At 38.8% G+C, this 26,035-nt stretch overlaps 1 protein-coding gene across 2 annotated transcripts in view; it reads right to left on the bottom strand.

The window, feature by feature from the left end:
• The window catches only part of parga (poly (ADP-ribose) glycohydrolase a), a 138,243-nt gene that overhangs the window by 52,501 nt on the left and 59,707 nt on the right, over positions 1-26,035 (bottom strand). For both annotated transcript variants that reach the window (XM_069885430.1, XM_069885431.1), the window contains exons 8-10: positions 25,608-25,700; positions 15,352-15,509; positions 1,451-1,530 (exon numbers count right to left, since the gene is read on the bottom strand). In XM_069885430.1, coding sequence (XP_069741531.1) covers positions 1,451-1,530; positions 15,352-15,509; positions 25,608-25,700 — 331 coding nt within the window. The remainder of the gene's footprint in view (positions 1-1,450; positions 1,531-15,351; positions 15,510-25,607; positions 25,701-26,035) is intronic.

Raw genomic sequence — 26,035 nt, 5'->3', positions numbered from 1 at the left:
AAAGTCAAACTTTTCAGACTAATAGATTAGAAGGCAATAGGAAAGGCAGGTTTTTTTTCCTAATTATTTTAATTTAATATTTTAATTACTTCTAAGTTATTTAAAAACTAAACAAATTGAAAGATTCATTTATTTAATTATTGAGAGCTTTTAATTGTTTCTGAATAACATTGACCCACTTGTTTCTGAGTCCCAAGGTGCATTGGGTTCACAAGATTAGTCTTCGACACCCAAACCAAGCATGTGTGGCGACAATAACTCTGGGACACATCCAACAGAAACCTGCTCTCTTTGTGTAATTTGTAAGTAATGATAATCTCAAAATTGAGCCAAATATCTTTTCTCAGAGTGAATAATGCCAGCTTGTGATCACTTATTGAAATGCATTGTTTGCACTAATGATTCATTTCTGATGCCAATTCCAGTCCCAATGTTTCTTCTTGCAAATGTGTTCCTTGATTTTATAGTTCAACCATTTCCTGTGGTTGTTTTTAAATTCCAGAAACAGCTTTCTTTTTCTGATGTAAGATTCAGTTTTTGGAAAAAATCTGAATATCCTTCTGACACATGGTTCCATTACTATATCCCAAGACTTGTGAATCAAGAGTTATGCTGCACATGGAAGAAAGTGGTGCTGAGGCACAAGATCAGCCATCAACTTGCTGTCTGCCCAAGCATGGAGGGGCCAAATGGCCTTGTCTGCTTTAATTTCTTTTGCCTTGTGTTTTCATATTACCTGGCTTGATGTCATTCATTGGTTAACATTGACATGAAATAATAATTAAAAATTCACCAAACTATTTTTACAAATTGCAATAATACCGGCATATAAAATATGAACATTATTAAAGAGTGGTCAAATTTCTGCATCCCTTTAGATTCCCAATAACTTTTGATGCCACCAAAAAACTTCAATTTTCAGAAAACTGAAAACATCCAGTTAACTACTCCAAGGGGTGAGAAGCAGGATACAAAAGGAACTACCAGTAGACTTACTCCTGGATTGATACTCAAAATGCTGGAGGTCAGGTAGCAATGATAGGCAATAGATAGTCAACGCTTCAGGCCAAAACACTTCATCGGGAATGGCAAGAAACAGGCGGATGCTCAACCACTGACACATTTGTGTGTTTCTCCAGTTTTCTACCATCTGCAGTCTCTTGTTTATCTCTACCATGCTTCTGGATTAATGCTATGACAAGGATTTTGATTTCCCTTTATATAAAGTCTGTCTAGAATTTTGGACATGTTGACTCAAGAATATGAAACTATATTTCATTATTGTATGGCCCTAGCGTCTGTTTGGCTAAAACATTTCAAATATGCTATTGCCATACCATAATAGAATTCCAGATGGCTTGTGTATCTATGCTGATATATTTCAATTTAATTTTGTTTGCAGAAAATTAATAAAATATATTATTGCTTATTCTGAGTAGTATAAACTTACTTTTCTCTGTGACTTTTCTGAAATAGCAGAACAGTGTTTTAAGCTTTTCGACTTTCTTGAGTGAAGATCCTTCAAACAATCTAGAAAATAATTAAGACAACCTTAAAATATGAACAATTGTTTACAGAATGAAAATGAGGAAGAAGGCCAGAGAACATTAACATTTGTATTAACAGCAAACTGCAAGCTGATTAGAAAAAAAAATCACTTTTGATACAGCAACCTTGAATATTATAATGAAATGTGTAGTGGAAATGTAACATATTAATTCTTATCCCATTTTGAAAAGTCTTTGAAACAAGAAAATCCTGAATTGTGCACTTGAATGCAATTTAAATTTTGAATGAAAGCAACATGCAATATTCAAAATAACCAAATGCACCATTTGAACAAACCTTTAATGGTTCTGTGGCTGAACCCAAGTAAATGCAAATCAAGTAAATGACAAACATGGTGTCCATTATCCAACTGCAGAGTTTGTTTAGTTGCTTTCTACATTAGGTCATTGTCCCTAGATATGAATATTCCTCTTAGGACCTTTCAAATAATAAGGCTGGGAATTAAATTGCTGAATCTAGGCTGATGCAGTAAAAGCCCTTCAGGCTAGAGATACAATTTTCAAAAACTGATTCCAATGTACAACAGATTTCACTGCCAAATTGAACTGACATGATGCTTTTCATCAGACAAGTGCCTTATGGACAAACCACTTTCACTGATAGAAGATGGCCTTAAGGATAACCAAGCTTCCTGGGTAATCCCTACTTCTATTAATGGCAGTTAGCAGTGAATATTTCACTTGTTCAACTTCACAAAGCATTGGTTAGACCGCAGTTGGAGTATTATGTGCAGTTCCAGAAGAGGAAAGGTGTGACTTCGTTGGAGAAGGTGCAGAGAAAATTCACCAGGATGTGGCTCTGGATTGGAGATTGAACATGTTCCATTTGTTTTCCTTGGAGGCAGAGTGATGACCTTGCTAGAGGCATACAAAATTTTGAAGGGGATAGTTAGGATAGATAGTAAGAATATTTTCCTCATGAGAGGAGTTTAATTCAAGAGAACATATTTTGAGGTAAAACATGAAATTCAGCAGACTCTGTGGTTGAAGAAAAAACACAATGCTGGAGAACCTCAGCTGGTCATAAAGTGTACTTTATATAGCAAAGATAAGGACATATAACCAATGTTTCAGGCTTGAGCTCTTCATCAAGGGATCAAAGACATAATTGCAGGGGATTGAAGAAGGACTTTTGTGACTAATAGAAATGTACAATGGGTGTCATGGATGTTGGGCTGCAAACCCATTTTCTGTGCTGGAGATTGATGAGAACAAACATTTCATGTCAATGACCTTTCATCTGTTCTCCATCTATCTTTGGATCCTTCCTGACATGACTTCCTGCACTTGCTATTCTTATCCACTGTAATATGATTTTTTAATTATAATTTGGGCTAGTGTGTGATGCAAAAGCAGTGACTGTATGACAAATCATTAGTTTCGACCATTTGGTCATGATCTTGTGGTTCTTACTATCTGCAATATTAGGCAGAAACAAATTCAGCAATGATTAATTTTGAACTGGTCTTATAATTCACATATCACAAGAGCAATGAATTTCTTGAAACAATTTCAGACATCAAGGACAGCAAAAGTCATGCTGAGAGAATTCCAAAATTAGATACAGTGCAGAGCACAACCTGCATCATTGCTACCTCAATGTTCAACAATATTCCATCTTCACTCTCACTCCCCTTGCACTTTCTAACCATTACATATTTTAAAATTATCCAAAGCTGTTGATTTAAGATCATTGAAATCAGGCAGTATCCTTTGACAAAACAGTAGGTTTAGAAGTCTCTGTCCCCTGTATATGCCCAGCACCACAACATTACAAGTGCATTGCTAATGTCAAACGAAGGAACTTGGCTAAGATATTTAACACAAAAACAATGTTAAAACAAAAATTAGTGAAATGATAAGGATAACTCAAATGATTGTGTCCATAAATCAAGCATATTATTCCTAATACAATCAATTTTTAGGGTTTCTGTGAAGAAATGCAGTTATTTTTGGAGACTTTACTATCTTTTTGGCATTGCTTTACATTGGAGTACTACTCGTTTAATACAATTAACTCAAGAAGCTTCATCATGAGGGCCACCAAAGTTTGTCGCTGACCTTTACGACGTCAGTGTTTAGAAAGAATATCAATGCTAATTGTATATTCTTTTACTTAGATAATCAGCATCTGAACTACCCTGATGCAGAGTGGATAATGGCATAACAAAATATTGCACTGTCAGTCATTAGGATGAAAAGCACAGAGTGAGTAGGGGTAAACCAACAAAAGCAGCACAAGATCATTAACTAATGATATTTAAAGTTAATATCTGAACCTTGAGTCACTGTTATATTAGATTTTTTTTTCCGTAAATGCAATAAATGCAGATGTTTTCATTAAAAAAAAGGACCAAAAATGAATTGTGTCTCATTGAGGGCAGTATGTATGTCTGTCACGAGTTCTGTGTGTTTGCATGGGTTTCCTCCAGCTGCTCTGGCTTCCTCCCACCCTCCAGAAATATACCAGGGGTGTAGATCAATTGGGTGTAATTGGGCAGCATGGGCTCGTAGGCCCAAAAAAAGGGCCTGTTACCCTGCTGTTTATCTAACTTCAAAAAAAATTAGGAAATAAAGCAAAGTGGTTCAAAAGCCACTGTTGAAATGTAGTTATGGAGGCAATGGCTTGTTTTACTTTAGTAAATCCCTAAAGAACTAGACCATCTTTCAGACAAAATGTTAATTCAACAAAAGCAATTTCCACATTGTTTAGGGCAAGGAAGAAAACACAACTTCATGTCTTTCCTAACCCGAACAGGAGGAAGAAATGTTGAAAATCAGTCCTCAAGAGCCAATTAGACTTGTCTTTGGTCAGTTCATTGGTAAAAATATCCTACTTTATGGTCAGATGAAGTCAATCAGTGAATCTATTCCAGGACTTTTTTGTTAAAATTAAAGAAATACAGGTACACAATCCTTTATCCAGAACCCTTGGCGGACGGTGTGTCCCAAATTTCAGATTTTTCCGGATTTCGGAAAGCCAGATTTAAACCCACCCGAATTGTGCTACCATATCTACCCCCACCCCCTTTCAGCCGCACTCCTGGTCTCTCGCCCTCGCCGGCCCAACTCGCGCTGCCGGTCTCTCCCCCTTGCCGGCCCGACTCGTGCTGCCCGTTTTTCCCTTCACCGGCCCGACTTGCGCTACCGGTCACTCTCCTTACTTGCTGGATTTTGGATCTTTCCAGATTTTAGATGTCTGGATAAAGGATTGTGTACCTGTAATATTTTTAGATTCTGTGACTCAATGCCTACTTCCAAAGCCCCGAATCCTCTTTTTCTCATACAAAAAGATAGTGAAAGTTTAATATAAAAAGAAAACAAGTGCACGAGTCAAAATTGGATACAGGCAGTCCGAGTTACACTAGGTTTCATTCTCAAGAATTGTTCTTAGAGCAACTGCTCTGCAACATATCTGCAGCTGCCCATTTCGTATTGATCCACAGGCAGTTGCTAATAATTTTTTCATTTTATATTCACCCCAACATTATCACTTTTTAAACTGTATCCAAGTCATTGATGAACATCACATTTTTTTCTACTAGCACCTTCCAAAATGCTTTGATAAAACTGCATGAGAGATTTTGCATGAAGCCAGATTTCTGCAAGTCAGATTATCCATAATTAAGGTTCGCCCTGAATTTTTTTATTTTCGTCAATTTTCAATGCTGGCATGCCTTTGGAGTACAATACATTGATGTTAAATTTTTAGCAAGTTGCTTAACTTCTAGTTAAAATTCAAACCTCAGGAAGGGGAGGCCTGAATTTGTGTTTAATTTCACATGCATGAACACTTTCTTGGGCCAGAAATTATAAACCACCCAACAAAAGTTAACTTGTTAAACTCTGATGGCAGCTGCAGAATAATTTCAACCTCAGAGAAAAAATCTGATCTCTGGCTGGAGCTTATTTATCCATAAATACATGGGGAGCAGCTGCCTAATAAAAGCCAGGAAGCCAAGATGATTATTTTGAGACACTTTGTTGTCCTTCAAGAATTATGTCAAGATATAACTCTGTTATCTTCTAACCATGTTAGATTAATTGAATTGGTTCAGTTACTCTTAAGAATCACCAGATGATCCTCATTACTGCTATAATTTATGTTGTTCACTGTAATGCGTCTTTTATAATCATTTTGAAATACTAAATTGAAAATCATTCTAAATACAACATGTTTAATTACCTTTCCTTTACACAAACATGAACGGAAATATGAATGGAATACTCACACTTATCTGCTTCTCATTCATAAGAAAACTTTCCTTGGCCCTCTCTCAATACAGTTTTTCAATGTAAATTGGAAATTATGCATAAACAAATTGCAGATTTTATTTCAATAGGATTGTTACTAGTTATCATTTATTAACAACTTAAGCAATATGGTAAACAACATTTTTTTTCTGAATTGACGTGTGCTGGTTATATTGTTAAATGTGTTCTAATAGATGCATTACTCAAATTAACCTGCACAAGCAGAGCAATGGCCTTCTTCACTGAAGAACTTAGAATCTCTTGTGCTCTCTTTACGTGCTTGTCTATGCAACTGAAAATTAAAACGTTATTCTGGGTGACTTTGTTCATGAATCAAGTGAGACGATACCAACTTCACAAATGCCCTCTTAGAAGTAGCCAGGCACACAAACATTTGATGTCACAGTCTCTTTCCGACCACAATTTTATCCATGATAAGTGAGAGATTCAGTGAGCCTCAAAAGAGAAATGTACATGTTGCAAGGATTGTTTCTCAAGGAACAATTTTACATTGCCTCCTCTGTCTCTTCCTTTTACAACCAGGTTTTCCAGTATTAGGCTACTGGATTCTTTGGTTACCAGTGAGCCTTTATTTGGAAGCAGCTGGCTTATATGTATACCTTCAAACACTTCAGCCCTCAAAACTACATTCTGTGGAATTTTGAAATGATTTTGAAAGGAACAATAGTAGAGTTGTAGCAAGCACGTGCATGCATAAGCACCGCAGATGCACAGCAGCAACAAATGACCATGAAGTCGCCATTTTTAAACTTTTGCTGTATTTTTCTTTTCGAACGTTCATTTTTAAACATAATTTCAAGCATTATGTGCTTTTTTGCGGTGAAAAAAAGTTAACACTTTTGTCGTGTTGACTTTATTTTACTTTAAAACTGCTCGTTTTGTATTTGCTAGATTAAATTTAGATAAGATTAAGATTCCAGATTTATTGTCAGAGGACATGCATGAGATCAGATACAACCCTAAGACTCTTTTTCCTGTAAGCGAAGCAGAATTACCACTTGTTCATAGTGCAAAATAATGCAAAGCATATATGTGTAAATGAATAAAGAACTGTAAATAGATAACAAATGTAATGCACAGAGAATTTTTTAAAAATCAATAATGTGCACAAGTGTCCTTAAATGAGTCCCTGATTGAGTTTGTCGTTGAAGGGTCTGATAGTGGAGGGGGAGCAGCTGTTTCTGAACCTGGTGGGGTGAGTCTTGTGGCACCAGTGAGAACAGAGCATGAACAGTTGGAGTGGATCCTTGATGATTGCTGCAGCTCTCTGACGACAGCGTTCCCTGTAGATGTTCTCGATAGTGGGGAGGGTTTTGCCTGTGATGTCCTGAGTTGTGTCCTCTACATTTTGGAGGGTTTTACGCTCAGGGGTATTGATGTCCCCGTATCAGACTGTGATACAGCCTGTCAGCACACTTTCCACCACACCTCTGTAGAAATTTGCCAGGGTTCCTGAGGAACCCAATCACGATGTAATTGGTGTTAGATATTGAGATAGTGAACCCCAAGAAATTAACTTTGCTCACCCTCTCCACCCGGATCCCCCAATCTTCACTGGATTGTACACCTCTGGTTTTACCTTCCTGAAGTCAACCATCAGTTCTTTAGTTTTGATGACATTGAGTACAAGGTTGTTGTTGGTGCACCATTCAGCCAAGTTTTCAATCTAATTACCCATTCATCTCTTCTTTATTCCTCATTAAATTTTAATTTTAAAAGTACTAACTGAGAAAACGGAAAATCCTGACTGACCCAATCCCCGATTTTTTGGATTTTACTGTATTGTAGTCAGGCTAACTGGAACACAGTTCACGTTATCATTCATCTTCCTTTCTTAACAAGGCTGGCTTGTATTTGCTGGCATTTAATCTGTGAGAACCAAACAACTGTGTAATTTTGGAAAATTATTATCAGTGGATGTAGCATCTCCATACCCCCTTTCTCAAAATCTTGGATTGCAAGTCAAAAGGTCCAATGGGTTAATCTTTCAATGGTAATTGCTGTGGGACCTGTTGAGTTTCTCCAGCACTTTTGTGTATTTACTACAAGCATTTATAATGTTACTTTAGTGGAGTTCGTCATTCACACCAAATCTTGTGTTGCTCTTAAATTAAATTTTGCAACTATTTTCAGGTTTTCAAGAGCCAAACACAAACTACATCCGAATAGAATTTCTCCTGCATCACTCCGCAAGGGAGCCCTCATTCATATTTTCCACTTTGCATATCTGAAGAGCCTTTAACAACACATTTTAACAATGAAAAAGGCTTATCAAAGCCTCTACTTTTTAAGGAATCTGAAGAGATTTTGCATGCTCTGTTAAATTTCTGCAGGTACACTGTGGAAAGTAGACTAATTGATTGCAACACAGCCTGGTTTGGTAATTTGAATGTCCAGAAACAGACTACAGAAAGCAGCAAATGCAGCCAAGTCCATCACAGGCTTTGACCTACTGAAGACTCTAAGCCCTGAAGACTGCCTCAAGAAGAATCCCCATCACCCTGGTCACAATCTCATCTCACTGCTATCTTCAGACAGAAGCCTGAAGACCACTGCCTCTAGCTTCACGAACAGTTTCTTTCGAACAGCTATCACGCTGCTTCGCTCCCCTTGGTACACTAATCAAGGACTTCTCCAACAGCACAAAAAGACTCTCTGCACTATTACATTTTTTTGCCCTAAGATAAATGTGAATATTATCCATCTTTTGAATTTATCATCTTTTTAAATTCAAATTATGTGTACTATTATAATTTTTTGTGAAGTATCTGTTCAGCTGCAGCAAGATTTTTGGTGCATACGATATGCATATTGTACAATGTATTATCATTAATTTTTCTTGTCAAAATACTAACATATTTTACTTTTCTTTCTCAATGCTCTCCCCATCTTATGCTGAATTTTGAAATCTTCGCAATCCTCAAGCAGCTTTTTAATAACATTACAAACTTTTTCCTTTGGTCACTCTACCTCAGTGAACTCCCAACTTATGCTTTCATTATTTGCTTTATTCAAATTAATGATCTAATTTCCAATTAAACCACTTTCCTTTTTTTTAAAAGATTAAATTCTATCCCATCTTGATCACAGTTCCCTAATATTCCTTAAATGATAGAATCCCAATTAATTCCGTCTTATTACAAAACAGACCCAAAATAACATTTGTCCTTGTTGATTTCGAAACATACTAACCAAAAATTTTTTTATACTTTCGGCCTTAATATTGCATTTCTGACATTCAGAAGCATTTAAATAGTACTGGCTGTGATTGCTAGCTACTGAACAATGAATATTCAGCCAAGAGCTCCAGGGATGACATCAACAGGAACATCAAACTTCAAAATGGCAGTGATAACATTGCAACTAGTTCTGCTAGCTCTGCGCATGTCATTGAAACAAATGGTGCATGTCAACAACTTTATTAAGATGCAGTCTGGGATATTGCGCAGCAGAGGTGAGTGTACACGGGTCATAAATGGCACCCAAAAAACAGATGTCAGGATCTTTGTTGCTAAACTACTTTTGGAATTATGTTCACTCTTATTAGGATTAAAATGAGTTTGCACTTGAATAGCTCTCACATATCCATTAGGATAACTTGTATCTCATCCCATTTAACCAAATGAGGAAAAATGACTTGGGCACCACAGTTGGATTTGTCCATGTCTTTCAAATCCCTATTAGCTCAATCAAAATATTAAAGTATTTTCAGAGATTGAGAGGTTAACATGCGGCTTAATAGAAAACAAATTAGGTAGATAACACTCGTCAAGTGCCAAATGGCCTAGTACACACATTTACAAGTACATGGAGGACTCAGAAGGAATCTGGAGTTAAAAATAACCTGTGAAGTAATGCAAACAGGGCTTTTCATGAAGTTATATTGGAACAGAGAAAGTCTGTACTGTATAAGCACACCTCCAACCAACAGATTTTTCAAATACTAAAAATATAGGAGCAAAAATAGGCTATTCACCCCATCAAATCTGCCTCACTATTTTAATCAGAAGATGGTCCATTTTCCCACTCAGCCCCACTGCCCAGCCCTCTCCCCATCACCTTTGATGTCTTAAATACACCCAATGCATCCATGCAATATTCTGTTGTCCAAAACAGAAGTGCCTTTCCTGTAGAACTCAATTCTTCCAAGCACAATGGCCTTTATCAATGATCTTCTCACGCACATTCAAGTTACAAAAATAAAATCTGCCTCATCTTCTTCCAGATAATCCATCTCAGCTGCTCACCTAACAGATCACAAAACTCTGTCTTGCAAGACTGATACCTCCACCTTTATCATCAAACTCAAAATTAACTATCCAGACAAACATCACATTCCATTATAGCTCAATGGACATTTAAAAACAAAAATCGCAAGGACCCTGCTTATTTTTTTTAAAATTTAAATATTTATGTCACTCCTTTTCAATACAAGCTTTCCTTGCAGGTTATACTCTTTCCTGTCTCCTCCCACAGTCTCACTGCATGGTACAAAATTACTTGAGATGAGACAATTCCCCAGAACTTCACTTTTGATATTCTTTATCTAATCACATGGGCATCCACTATGGCACACATGTCAAACTCTGGCCCGCGGGCCAAATTTGGCCCGCGATATAATTATATTTGGCCCGCAAGATCATATTAAATATATATTAGAGTTGACCCACTGGCCGCCACGCCAGTATAGTGCATGCACACTGAAGGTGAAAATGAAGACGCCAGAGATGTGGAGGGATCTCAGAGTCCCGAATCCCGGGGATCGGAGCGCCGCACTCAGCCCGCCCGGCTCCCGGACACACAGACGCGGCTGGAGTTGGGGACCATCCTCGCTGGGTCTGCGCTTCAGCGGCGACGCCGGACCGAACGTCTCGTTGGCGATGCCTTCCCCCTCGCTCCGTGCGCGGCGGACCCTGCCTCCCGCTCCTTTTGTTGGAGACAAGCCCGGCGCCGTGAGATCGCAGTTTAATCCCTCTCCAACCATGGGAGGGGGGGTGGGAGCAATGCGCTCTTCTCAGCCAATTCCTCCACCGCCCCGGACGCCGGCGTTTCAACGGGGGGTTTGAGTGCCTTCGTCAGGCGACCGACCTGTTGGTCCAAGACAAGGGGAGAGCGTACAAACTCCACACAGACAGCACCTGAACTCGGGTGAACGTGGAGCTGTGACCCAGCATTCCACATCAGGACAGTGTGTAAGATTGGGAGCAGTGAGACGGAAGCTATTTTGTTCCTGTGATTTAAGCCTTTCTTGGGGTGGGGGGGTGGGGTGTGTCATGATAATGAATATGTATGAGATGTACCGGAAGTCACGTGGTAAGGGAGAGAGATAAGAACACAAGCAGGAGAACAAAGGAAACGGGAGAATAAAGACCCAGAGAAGTTTACTTGATAAACTTGTGTTTAATGTTTTATTAACTTCACATTTCGGGCCACAAATGTGACATTGGCGACGAGGATGAAAGAAGCTTGAAGAAAATTAAAGACTAAACAAGATTACAGAGGATTACAGACAACTTCAAGGTGATAAGAATTTTCTCTTTGTCTCAGTACTTTTGGGGCTGGAATATTTCCTCATGGCTGGGGCAGACGGTAACTTTCTAACACATAGTGGAATTGCTCATTTTGACCGGACTGGTGATGCAAGTACTGTAAGTGTGAAGTGGAAAGCATGGCTGGAAGAATTTGAATCCTACGCCGACAGTCGTGGCCTATTTCTAGATACCGGTACAGTTGAACAAAAAGCGCAGAGAAGGGCGTTACTTCTTTTCACTGCAGGACCCTCAGTTCGGGAAACATTTAAGACACTTTTGAATACTGGAAGAAAGGATGAGTACTGGAAAGCGGTAGATGCATTAAATGCACATTATGTAGTGACACCGAATGCTACATTTCAACGCCATTTGTTTCGGAGAACAAGACAAGAAGATGGCCAGACAATTGCTCAGTACGTGACGAGACTACGCCAGCTAGCTGTTGGATGCAATTACATGGCAGCTGATTTGGACAACCAATTATTAGATCAAGTTGTACAGCACTGCATATCAGATAAACTCAGAAGACGTCTACTGGAAAGAGGGAGTGAGTTGGAACTCACCGATGCTTTAACCATTGCTGCTGCATTAGAGGCTGTTGAAGGGCAATTTCATACCATGACCCTGAAAAACAACTCAAGCCAGCAAATTAAGAGGCTCTCACATCGCCATAATCAGCCAAGATATACGTCGACACAGGATGTGGAGTGTTATCGATGTGGAAACCGAGGTCACTTTGGAAAAGACCCATATTGCCCGGCCAAAGGCAAAGTTTGCAGAAAGTGTGGAGGTAAGGACCACTTTGCAAAGAAGTGCAAAAGCAAGTCCAATGCAGACCAGAAGAGGAAGAGTACAACTTCCAAAGGCAAAGTCCGGGGGAAAGGAAAGTATCCTGGAAAGGTGTACCATTTCATACGCTTTGTTCACAGTGCTGAAGCAAAGCCTGACAGATGCAAAAACTCTTGGATATTACGATCCGGCGGCATCAACCAAAGTCATAGCGGATGCCAGCCCAGTTGGTTTAGGAGCCGTATTGGTCCAGATGCATGATGGAGGACCAAGAATCATTGCCTATGCCAGCAGATCGTTATCAGATGTGGAAAGAAGATACTCTCAGACAGAGAAAGAAGCACTCGGACTTGTATGGGCCTGTGAGAGGTTCCATGCATATTTATACGGCATTGAATTTGAACTCATCACAGATCATAAGCCATTAGAGGTGATCTATGCACCGAGATCAAAACCATGTGCCAGAATAGAGAGATGGGTACTCAGACTACAACCCTACAAATATAAAGTAATCCACATTGCAGGGAAAGCAAACATTGCAGATCCGCTGTCCAGATTGGTGAAGGATGGTGGTCCACAATCCAAGTCAGAATTGGGAACAGAAACAGAGAGCTTTGTATGCTTCGTAGCTATTCAGTCGACACCGAAAGCTGTGACTACGAAGGAAGTCGAGAGAGAATCCGAACGTGATCCAGAACTCATGGAAGTAAGAGAATGCATACAGAGTGGACAATGGGACAAGTGTACTCACAAGGCTTACATTCCCATTAGAGACGAACTTTGTTGCATCGGACAGTGTGTATTAAGAGGTTGCAGATTGGTGATACCGCAAAGATTGAGACTGAAGATCGTATCCTTAGCGCATGAAGGACACCTAGGCATTGTTGGTACCAAGCAAAACCTCAGGACCAAGGTATGGTGGCCAGGTTGTGATAAAGACGCAGAGAGATTTGTTAAAACTTGTCACGGATGTCAAATCACAAGTAGGAGTAATCCGCCAGAACCGATCCGGAGTACGCAACTCCCGACAGGACCATGGATCGACGTAGCTGTTGATTTTCTTGGACCTTTACCGACGGGTGAATCAATTATGGTAGTGATAGATTACTACAGCAGATACTATGAGTACGTGGTGTTGAAGTCCACAACCACTGAAAAAACAATACAAGCATTAGCAGAGATATTCGCAAGATATGGATTACCTGTTACATTATACTCTGACAATGGTCCACAATTCATTTCAGAGACATTTACAGAATACATGAGGACCACAGGTATCCACCATCATAAAGTAACTCCGAAATGGCCGCAAGCCAATGGAGAAGTAGAGAGACAAAATCAATCCATTGAAAAACGATTGAGGATTGCACACGCAGAAGGACAAAATTGGCGAGAAGCATTGATATCTTATGTGGCTGTCTATCGAGCAACGACTCAAGCAACCACTGGAAAAAGTCCTGCAGAAGCATTTTTTGGGAGAAAAATCCGCACAAAAATGCCAGAAATAAAGGAAATCCGAGACACCCAGGAGATGAGGGACCACGATGCTGAAAAGAAAGGTGCAGCAAAGCTGTACACAGATTCGAAACGTGGAGCCAAGTACTCAGACATCATGCCAGGAGATGATGTTCTAGTGAGGCATGAAACTGGTGGTAAGCTAGACACACCTTATTACCATCAACCCTATACTGTCGTATCCAGAAGTGGCAGTATGGTGACAGTCAAGTCTCCGACTGGAGTCCTGTATAAGAGAAATGTATCAAGTGTAAAAAGGTACCAGTCCAGAGATACATCGAGCGAAGAGGTTGAGAGGCCAATACGAGATGCTGAAACTGAGAGACCTGATGATGTTCCAGAGGCAGTTACCAGCACTCCTGATGAAGTGACTAGAGCGCCAGAAACACTCGAAGCCGTGGTGAGCAGTATTTCCGACGCTGAAAGTGAACAACCGAGAAGCGACGACAACATTGCAGGCAGGCCGAAACGAAACCGGAAACCGCCCAAACGATACGAAGACTTTGTGCCATAGTTTTAATAAGAACTTTGGGACAGTATTTAATCTTATATCATAAAGTGCATGTATGAGTGCTGTAGGAAGTAAATTTTATGTAGTTGAGTTATAGTATTACCATTAGTTACGATGTTTGTATGTTTCCGAGGGATATTGATAAGTGAAGGTAAAGTTTATTTCTGATTAAAGGAGGGATGTCATGATAATGAATATGTATGAGATGTACCGGAAGTCACGTGGTATGAGAGAGAGATAAGAGCACAAGCAGGAGAACAAAGGAAACGGGAGAATAAAGACCCAGAGAAGTTTACCTGATAAACTTGTGTTTAATGTTTTATTAACTTCACATTTTGGGCCACAAATGTGACAGGGGGGTCCTTCTCTGACCACTTGCCTAACAATTAACCTAATCAGATGTGGAGTTACCACAATACAACAGTTCTCAACCTTTTTCTTTCCACTCGCGTCCCTGTGCCATTGGTGCTCTGTGATTAGTAAGGGATTGCTTAAGGTAGTCTGTGGGTGGAAAGAAAAAGTTTGAAGACCACTGCTTTAATCATCCCTCATTGACTCGTCATGTGCACGGTTTCAGAGCTCCAAAGGAAATGGGCCAATGATCCAAAACTATTATTAAACATTTATTTTAATAAGAAAAAGTTTAACATTACATATGTTGAAAGAAGAGAAAACTTGCAGATGTTGTTGAAAATTTTCCATAAATATTTAGTTCGGCCCTCGACTTAGTCCAAGTTTTTAATTTTGGCCCTCCGTGAATTTGAGTTTGACACCCCTGCACTATGGTTTTTCGTATGTTCCTCCTTCCACCATGAAAGCCACATTTTGTTCCTAATAACATCATAATACATAGGAACAGGAATAGGCCATCCAGCCTGTTGAGCCTGCTCCACCATTCAATGCAATCATGGGTGATCTGACGATAGGCTTATCTCCTCCAACCTGCCTTTTCCCCATATCCTTTCATTCCCTTACTATGTAACAACCTTATGGGTGAGTGCCTGACACACTAATGCAAACACATCAAATGTTGATAAACCAGCCCTCCATCTGTTAAAAAAATAGTAGAAAATCCAAACAGGAACAAAAAAATGTTGACAAAGTGTAAAAAATGACTGTAAAATTTGTATATTTGTGTTGCAAGGAAATTGTTTGCACTTACTTCTTGAAGTTGATGTCCGGGAAATTGGAATACTCAAGTTTTGCTTTGTTACTCCGTCGAGGGAATGTACAAAACAATGCATTGGCCAGCAGGCATGCTATTTGTTCTTGTGACATTGTGATGGAGTAATTCACCTTCTGCTTGAGCAACGGTATCGGCTGGCACGGAAGGAGGCAAGGCAGAGGTAATTAGTTTATTAATTTAGCAAACAGAATCAAAATTACATTTATCTAATTTTAGTACATATGGCAATCCTATAACACTGTTCCAATCTGGACTGTGGTAGCAGTTTCATTTATCTCAATTGATTGGAAAATCATCTTATTTAAGGTATGACTGATTTCCAATATTTTATAAACCCTTTAAATAACCAAATTGTAAACTGTAGAGAAGCCATAATATGGTCGGGATGTTTTGCTTCCTTTTTCCATTGTTGTATAAATGCTTTAAAAGGTGGAATTATTATTAACCAGAGATTATACTATTTTGTTGCATGCAAGAATGTTGATCTGAGAGACAGCAGAAGTGAAAATTTCGATGAACCTTAAAGATGTACAAAAATAAAAATAAAGAGCTGTGAACAACCTCTACCTCAGTGCCACTTCTCTGGACCTCTCAAATTATTTTTATGATTCTGCAAAAACAGAAAATTAATTCAACTCAATCAGTGGTTCCCATATCTTTTTGGGTTGCTGCCTCCTGGCCACATCCATTTCCCCCCCCTCCCCCCCCCCACACACACATCAGGTCTGGGAGTGTAAGTGACAGTGCAGAGTGGAGGGGGGCATGGGGGTGCAGAGAGAAGGTCGTGGCAGTGCTGAGCAGTGGAGACGGTGCTGTGCGGGGTGTAATTATACCAGTACAGCATGGCAACCACTGAGATCAGTTCTCACAAGAACACCTTGTCACCGTTTCTTGTGCTCACTACTGCCAACCGGAGTCTGGCCAGAAAATTACTGCACTGGCTTCTTCATTAAACTTTGCAGCAGACTGAAGATTCAGAATCCTGGATCTTTCCACTGCCCACAGGTTGGGGGGAGGGTGGCAGCACTCACTTTGCGAATCACGAAACTAAATTAAACTTTTCTTCTCAAATCCCCCTCATAATCTCTATCCCACATTCACAAACTGTTTTAAACTGAACCAAACTATTCACAACCTTGGTGTCCTGCGAGACTCAGAAAAGCTCTGGACTGAATATTCATCTCATTAGGACATCTTTGCTCTGCTTCAATCCTGCAAATATCCAAACCAAAATAAAAATCTACTAGAGGCAATAAATTTAATTAAATCCATCCTAATTTCTTGTCACACAATAGATCTGCCATCCCAGGAATAAGTCTGGCAAAACTCTCTGCACTCCTTTCATAGCAGGCATATTGTTCCTTGAGAAAAGAGAGAAAAGCTGCACCAATATTCAAGGTGTAATCTCACAAAGGCCATGTTGAATTGTGTAAGACATCCCTGGCCCAGTAACTAAAATGTTGAGTAAGTGCATTAAGAATAAAACTAGATGTGCTAGAGTTGCACAGTCAACCAGTACAGTCAATTTCAAAAAATGCAGTTCACTGACACACAAGGACTTGTGCCAAAGATGGGAGAGCCAGCCAGAGACCAGACAAGCAATCAATTTACGATGCTTATCCACTACAGCTCTAATGTTTTTCATCATCACCCTTTGGGAAAACTCTGTTCCAAATGCAGAACTGTACCTGCGAAGGTACAATGATAGTCAGGAGAAAGTGGCCCTACAAGGTTACCAACGTTAATCTTGAACATAATTCTGTACACTATTACTGAATTTTAGATCTGTCCTGCTATTTGGATACTGACAATACATCCTTGGTCCAAACATGGGCAAAGGAGACAAGTTCCAAAGGTGGGGGTGACTGCATAAGACATCAATTCAGCTCTTGACCATGTCAGTAAATTATTTGGGTATTGAGGGGTGGATGAGTGACTCTATACTAGTTGGAATCCTGTCCAGTACAAAGGAAAATGGTTACAAAGAAGACAGCAAACCCATCGCAAGGATATTCTTGCAGATTTCCACCAGCAATTTCTTAGACCCGTTGCTTTGTTAATAACCTTTCTCAAAATTTGGAAATATTGAAGCTCGGCAATTATTGCTTGATGTTCAACTGCAACTACACAAAGAGCAATGCATGCAATTAGATATTAAACAGTAAAGCCTTTGGTATGCGGCACCTCTGGGATTGGTAGATGCCAGTTTAAGTGAATTTTCCAGTTGCTTGAGATTGCGTGATTGGAGAAATAATGGCATGGTGCACCAATTTTAGACTTCCATTTTTTTTACCTATTTATTTTCTGCAATTTATTTTTGTCAGATTCCAGATAACAGGGGAGGGGTCTTACTGCACAAAATTCAAATTTGGCTGATATGCTGAACAATAACCATCTCCAGAATTTAATCCCTGCAACAATACTCAAAAGGCTCAACATGATCTGTAACAATGCGAGTGGAAGGCATAGGTTGAAGGTAAAAGGGAAAAGTCAAGGGGAATCCGAGGAAACATTTTTAACACCTAGAATGGTGGGTAGCAGGTAGCAGGAAAGTGGTAGAGGAGGGAACAATTCCAATCCAGAGATTGCCATAGCATGTTAGTAATAAATCGATACCCTCTGACTCCCAAGTTGAGACACTTTAAATCGACTAAAGAGCAATATCTGGATAGAACTCTTAAAGGAAGCTGTAGAAACTAATTTGAGTGAGTCTTTGTCATCTACCATAGCCATTTTCAATGGGGGCCTTATGGCCTCCCTGGTGTGGGGGGGGGGGGGGCAGCACATTTAAATAAAAGCTTTATTTTCTTTTCGCCTCACCTTAAATTAATTTTTTTTTCTTGTTAATATAGTCAGTATGAAAGAAGCCAAAACCTAACTGCTTCACAGGAAACGGAGTGCATAAACTTCGAGTAGAGTTCTTTGAGGGTCATAGCAAAAAAAGGTTGAGAATGGCTGCTCCACAGTATTGCATTTTATATTGAAGGCAACAAAAACAGTAATCAATGGAAAATAAAAGTTAGAAAGCAGATTTCGGAGATATACTCCCAAACAAATAATTTAAATTCAGAAGGCATCATATTTGGTCTGAAATAAATACTGGCCATTATTAATAAATGAATGAGCCAAGCATTCAGATTTTACCAAGTTAAAAACTTCATTATCTTCCTTACCCATTAGCAAAAATCCCTAAGTACAATTATTGTTCCACACTATTAACTGGTTGTTTTGGCTGAAAACCACAATTCTCAGTACGTAAGAACATTTTGTATCAGTTTATCATTAATCTCTACATTAAAACTTTGGCAACCACCAAGAGATTCTGATCTTGAAGAATAAGCAGCATCAATATTGGTCCTCATGTGGCCATTCCATTTTCTGTCCTATTAAATCTGAGGTAGTCCACAAACATAAAGAAACCATTTCAGCAATCTTGCTACCACGAATCTGGATTCTGCTATTCATGATAAATTAGTGGAATGCAAACTCCAAAAAAGTAACATTAAAGTTAATGCAGCATTGCTCCAATTCATTATCTTAAATAGTGCATGCCCACGAGACCACTGTTCAAAGAACGTCAGTTGATAGTAGCTGATGTTTTTTTTCTTATTGCAATCTTAATCATAAAATATGACATTTGTTGTTAATTTAATAACTGAACAAAATAAACAATCTGAGATTAAGGGGGGGGGGGAAGAAACAGCAGCACAGATCTAAAATTCAGTAATAGTGTACAGAATTGAACAGGCCTGTTATTAATATTTATGTAATGGCATAAAAAAGATTTTTTGTTTAACTTTGATGTCTATTAATTGAAGAATATAAATACACTACAAGAGAGAAAATTTGCACATTTCTTACATATTTTGAAGTGCTCATCAGGTTTTATAATTAAAATTTTGTTGAACTTAATCCATTATAAAAATATCCAATTTAAAAGTCAAACTACATTCAGCAGTATCATGTTACTTGAAAATAGAAGGCCAGCGTAACCTCGTGTTTATTGTATTTCTCATAGTTCCGGAGCATAGCTTTTCCCATGTTTCATTCTTTATCTTTATGTTTAGATCTTGTTCCCATTTTTGTTTAGGTTTACAGTTTGTTTCCTCGTTCTCCTTTTCTTGCAGTTTGATGTACATGTTATAAATATTTTAATTATCATTGTGTCTGTAATCATATATTCAAAATTGCTTCCTTCTGGTAACTTCAGACTGTTTCCCAATTTGTCCTTCAAGTAGGTTTTCAGTTGGTGGTATGCAAACATGGTACTGTGAGTTATACCATATTTGTACTTCATTTGTTCAAAAGATAATAATTTATTTCCCGAAACACAATTTTCTATTCTTTTGATCCCTTTTCTCTCCCATTCTCTGAAGGAAAGGTTATCTATTGTGAAAGGTTATTTATTTTGTGTCAATATTAATTTTGGTAGTTGATAATTTATTTTATTCCTTTCTACGTGAATCTTCTTCCAAATGTTGAGCAGATGGTGCAATACTGGTGATTTCCTATGTTGTACCAATTTTTCATCCCACTTATATAGTATATGTTCAGGTATCTTCTCCCCTATTTTATCTAGCTCTAATCTGGTCCAATCTGGTTTTTCCCTTGTTTGATAAAAATCTGATAGGTATCTTAATTGTGCTGCTCTATAATAATTCTTAACGTTTGGTAGTTGTAAGCCTCCTTGTTCGTACCATTCTGTTAATTTATCTAATGCTATCCTCGGTTTCCCCCCTTTCCATAAGAATTTCCTTATTATTTTCTTTAGTTCCTTGAAGAATTTCTCTGTTAGGTGAATTGGTAATGATTGAAATAGGTATTGTATCCTTGGGAAGATGTTCATTTTAATACAGTTTATCTTTCCTATCAGTGTTAGTGGTAAGTCTTTCCAGTGCTCTAAGTCGTCTTGTAATTTTTTTCATAAATGGCTGATAATTTAGTTTATATAGATGGCCGAGATTATTATTTAGTTGTATACCTAGGTATCGAATTGCTTGTGTTTGCCATCTAAATGGTGATTCTTTCTTAAACTTTGTGAAATCCACATTATTCATTGGCATTGCTTCACTTTTATTTGCGTTGATCTTGTACCCCGATGTTTCTCCATATTCCTTCAATTTCTTATGTAATTCTTTTATTGATATTCCTGGTTCTGTTAAGTATATTATAACATCATCTGCAAATAGATTGATTTTATATTCCTTCTCTTTTATTTTTATCCCTCTTATTTTATTTTCTGTTCTTATTAGTTCTGCTAGTGGTTCTATAGCTAACGCGAACAGTGAGGGAGATAGTGGACATCCCTGCCTTGATGATCTGCTTAATTTAAATTGGTTTGATATATATCCATTTACTGTCACTTTCGCCAATGGTCCCTTATATAATGCTTTAATCCAATTAATATATTTCTCTGCTAGGTTGAATTTTTGTAGTACTTTGAATAAATAATTCCATTCTACTCTGTCAAAGGCTTTCTCTGCGTCTAAACCAACTGCTACTGTTGGAGTTTTGTTTCCTTGTACTGCATGGATTAAGTTAATGAATTTACAGATATTGTCCGTTGTTCGTCTTTTTTTAATAAATCCAGTTTGGTCTAGTTTTACTATTTTTGGTACACAGTCAGCCAATCTGTTTGCTAATAGTTTAGCTATTATCTTATAATCTGTGTTAAGTAGATATATTGGTCTATACGATGCTGGTGTTAGTGGATCTTTCCCCATTTTTGGTATTACTGTAATTATTGCTGTCTTGCATGAATCTGGTATGTTTTGTGCTTCTTCATTCTGGTTCATTACTTCCAGGAGAGGAGGAATTAATAAGTCTTTAAATGTTTTATAGAATTTTATTGGGAGTCCATCCTCTCCCGGTGTTTTATTGTTCGGTAGTTTTTTTTAATATCTCTTGTATTTCTTCTATTTCAAATGGTTTTATTAATTTATTTTGCTCCTCTGTTTGCAATTTCGGTAGTTCAACTTTAGTTAGAAATTCATCTATTTTGTCTTCTTTCCCTTCGTTTTCAGTTTGATATGGTTGTTCGTCGAATTCCCTGAAGTTTTCGTTGATCTCCATTGGGTTATATGTAATTTGTTTGTCCTTTTTCCTTGATGCCAATACCATTCTTTTAGTTTGTACTGTCTTAAGCTGGCACGCTAGTATTTTGTGCGTTTTTTCTCCTAGCTCATAATACTTCTTTGTCTTCATTATGTTCTTCTCCACCTTATATGTTTGTAGTGTTTCATATTTTATTTTCTTATCTGTCAATTCTCGTCTTTTAGTTGTATCTTCCTTTATTGCTAATTCTTTTTCTGTATTTGTTATTTCTCTTTCCAACTTTCTATTTCTCGATTGTAGTCCTTCTTCATGATACAATATAATTGGTTACACAGACTATACATCACACCCCAAAAGTTAAATAATTGGGACCCAACAGTATCAGACAGATGTTTTCGCTGTAAAAAGGAAACGGGAATAACAATACATGCAATTTGGGCATGTGAGAAAGTGAAAAAATTTTGGGAAGATCTAAATCAGATATTACATAAAAGCACAAAAAGCAATATACCAAAAAACCCAGAGATCTTCCTTCTAAGTAATATAAGAAATCAAGAATTTGGACTCGATTTGGATGGAACACAAAAAAGATTTATTATGATAGCCCTAGCTGTAGCAAAAAAATGTATGATGTCAACCTGGAAATTAGAAGACAACTTGAGAATACAACAATGGTACATAGAAATAAATAAATGTATTCCATTAGAAAAAATAACATATAATTTAAGAAATAACATCACAATATTCGAACAAATATGGGAACCATACATGGAACACAATAGAGAAATCCTACCACGGACCTCCACCACCTAAAATGACAGAAGGAGAAGACAACGAAATGAACTGACTCAGTATAGAAAAGTAAAAGACAAAAATTTCTTGTTTATTTTTATTAGGTGACGACATTGTTTAATGGGTTTAATGTATCTTATAGATTGAACTTTGAATAAATAAATGGGAAGGGGGGGTGAGGGAGGGAGGGAAGGGAGGGGAGAAAAAGGGGAGAAAATGACACTGTATATATTCAAGAGAAAAATGTCTGTATGTATTTTGGTCAGTATGGTTCATAGTGTGAAAAATAGAACATTTAAAAAAAAAGAAAATAGGCGGCCAGGTATAGCTTTATCCCAGAGATTGTTATGGTTTTAAATACAAGACTTCATGTAACAAGCAGCTTAAAGTATCAACAGAAATATGCTGGAAAGGCATGATCTGCAGGTGGTAGAATCCTGAGTGAAGAAATAAGATGGTAGCATCCATGAAGGGAAATGGTCAGTCTCTGTTCTTCTGATGAGACTAAAATGGGAGAGCAAGCATTAAAAAGGGGTCAAAATATGATAGGAAGGATACTGGGCAAATGAAGGCAGGAGAGGTCAAGAGACTGGTAGGGGTACAACTGGGGTGTGCTTGAAGAAAAGTGTGGTGGCTGCAGGGAATGCGCTGCTGGTGGTGGAGACAGGTATAACAGGATCTTTAAAGAGATGATAAAATTGGTACATGGAACGGAGTAAAATGGAGGGTTATGCTGTAGGGAAGTTGTTTGAGTAGGTTATTTGGTTGGGACAACACTGTGGGCGGGACTGTGCTGTAGATTTCTACGTTGATCACTTCCATTTCCAACTCTCAGAAAATAAAGCAGTCTTTATTCACATGCTTCAAGCAGAATATATGAGAAATAAATGGCAAATAAATTAATGCCACACATGCTTGGTGAATACCACCTCTAACATACAAATCTGGGAAAATCTTGACATTCATTGACAGCCCCACACTATCAAAACCAAACTGGATTGCATTGAAAATACAGTGTCCATATGAGGTTGGTGATTAAATGTTCTGTGGCATGCAATTCATCTCCTGATTCCCAAAGTCTCTCCATTTAAAAAAGGCACATGCCTTTCTATGATTTACAATATGATGAAATATTTGCATTTACCTGGACAAACAGCACTTTACATGATTCTGAACAAAGCAACCACTTGACTTAACATCTACCCATCATCCAAAATGTTCACTTTGACATCCACTGTGTACTTTGATTCCAAAATGTACCCCTTGCAAAGTGCCTCACAGTTAATTTTCATAATTATTCCAGCAGAACCTCCAAAATTTGTAGCTTAACATCAAGGAAAAGGACAGCAAAGCCATGGGAATACCATGACTTGAAGACCACCCGCCCTCCCCTTCAAAGCAAAACCATCCCAACCTTGAAATATATCATGGATTTTTTTATTCCTGCTAAGTCCATCTTGGAACTCCCCTGTTAATAGCGCTGTGTGGCTTCCTTCACCAGATGCACCACCATGATCCAAGAAGGCAGCTCGTCAACTTTACAAGGGTAATGAGGAGTATTAAAAAAAATGTTGGCCCACATCATACAAATTAATAAAATGAACAATATTCTTTGTACATAATATTAATTCACATGCTAATCTTGCTGAACATTGTTGACATTTGGGGGAGAATATATAAAAACAGATTGCTGTTGTTTAAAATTTTATTGTGCATTTGCTGTTTTTAATTTAAATTAAGTACAAAGTATCTTCTTTTCTTTGGCTTGGCTTCGCGGACGAAGATTTATGGAGGGGGTAAAAAGTCCACGTCAGCTGCAGGCTCGTTTGTGGCTGACAAGTCCGATGCGGGACAGGCAGACACGATTGCAGCGGTTGCAAGGGAAAATTGGTTGGTTGGGGTTGGGTGTTGGGTTTTTCCTCCTTTGCCTTTTGTCAGTGAGGTGGGCTCTGCGGTCTTCTTCAAAGGAGGTTGCTGCCCGCCAAACTGTGAGGCGCCAAGATGCACGGTTTGAGGCGTTATCAGCCCACTGGCGGTGGTCAATGTGGCAGGCACCAAGAGATTTCTTTAGGCAGTCCTTGTACCTTTTCTTTGGTGCACCTCTGTCACGGTGGCCAGTGGAGAGCTCGCCATATAATACGATCTTGGGAAGGCGATGGTCCTTCATTCTGGAGACGTGACCCATCCAGCGCAGCTGGATCTTCAGCAGCGTGGACTCGATGCTGTCGACCTCTGCCATCTCGAGTACTTCGATGTTAGGGGTGTAAGCGCTCCAATGGATGTTGAGGATGGAGCGGAGACAACGCTGGTGGAAGCGTTCTAGGAGCCGTAGGTGGTGCCGGTAGAGGACCCATGATTCGGAGCCGAACAGGAGTGTGGGTATGACAACGGCTCTGTATACGCTTATCTTTGTGAGGTTTTTCAGTTGGTTGTTTTTCCAGACTCTTTTGTGTAGTCTTCCAAAGGCGCTATTTGCCTTGGCGAGTCTGTTGTCTATCTCATTGTCGATCCTTGCATCTGATGAAATGGTGCAGCCGAGATAGGTAAACTGGTTGACCGTTTTGAGTTTTGTGTGCCCGATGGAGATGTGGGGGGGCTGGTAGTCATGGTGGGGAGCTGGCTGATGGAGGACCTCAGTTTTCTTCAGGCTGACTTCCAGGCCAAACATTTTGGCAGTTTCCGCAAAGCAGGACGTCAAGCGCTGAAGAGCTGGCTCTGAATGGGCAACTAAAGCGGCATCATCTGCAAAGAGTAGTTCACGGACAAGTTTCTCTTGTGTCTTGGTGTGAGCTTGCAGGCGCCTCAGATTGAAGAGACTGCCATCCGTGCGGTACCAGATGTAAACAGCGTCTTCATTGTTGGGGTCTTTCATGGCTTGGTTCAGCATCATGCTGAAGAAGATTGAAAAGAGGGTTGGTGCGAGAACACAGCCTTGCTTCACGCCATTGTTAATGGAGAAGGGTTCAGAGAGCTCATTGCTGTATCTGACCCGACTTTGTTGGTTTTCGTGCAGTTGGATAATCATGTTGAGGAACGTTGGGGGACATCCGATGCGCTCTAGTATTTGCCAAAGCCCTTTCCTGCTCACGGTGTCGAAGGCTTTGGTGAGGTCAACAAAGGTGATGTAGAGTCCTTTGTTTTGTTCTCTGCACTTTTCTTGGAGCTGTCTGAGGGCAAAGACCATGTCAGTGGTTCCTCTGTTTGCGCGAAAGCCGCACTGTGATTCTGGGAGAATATTCTCGGCGACACTAGGTATTACCATTTATAATTAAGTATAATTACCATTTAAATACAACAAAACCCAGTCCAGCTCTGCCACTGAGAAATTAGGTGAATTTTGCACAGTCTTTAAGAAATGAACTTCAAGACATGCCAATTTTTATTACCTGAGTGCAAACAGAAGGCAGTCTTAGTGCAAGTTGAGCCATCTCTGGCAAAAGGGATTGGAGGAGATGCTGTGTTTCCACATCATTTAAATCCTAAAGATAAATGAAGATTTATCAATGTTGTAATAATTGACCACATTTTCTGCATCTCATGCTACACAAAATAAATAATGTTAAAACAATTTTTTTAAATTAAAAACTTCTACATATATCACACAGCTCATTAATTAATGCAATAAACTGTTCATAAAATTATTGCTACAGAATTACACCAACAGTTCATGATTTAATAAATTAAAGAACTTAATTGAGTAAGGACACAATTTTTAAAAAATCCTTAAAAGAGGTTTTCAAGAAACTTATAGTGATGTCTTTTAATCACTTGCCTTATCTTCAATGAACTTTTCAATGCAAGGCTGAAATGTTTG

Source organism: Narcine bancroftii, chromosome 6, assembly GCF_036971445.1.
Source record: "Narcine bancroftii isolate sNarBan1 chromosome 6, sNarBan1.hap1, whole genome shotgun sequence".
NCBI lineage: Eukaryota > Metazoa > Chordata > Chondrichthyes > Torpediniformes > Narcinidae > Narcine > Narcine bancroftii.
Note: the sequence above shows the minus strand (reverse complement) of the source record. Positions and strands in the feature narration are given on the sequence as shown.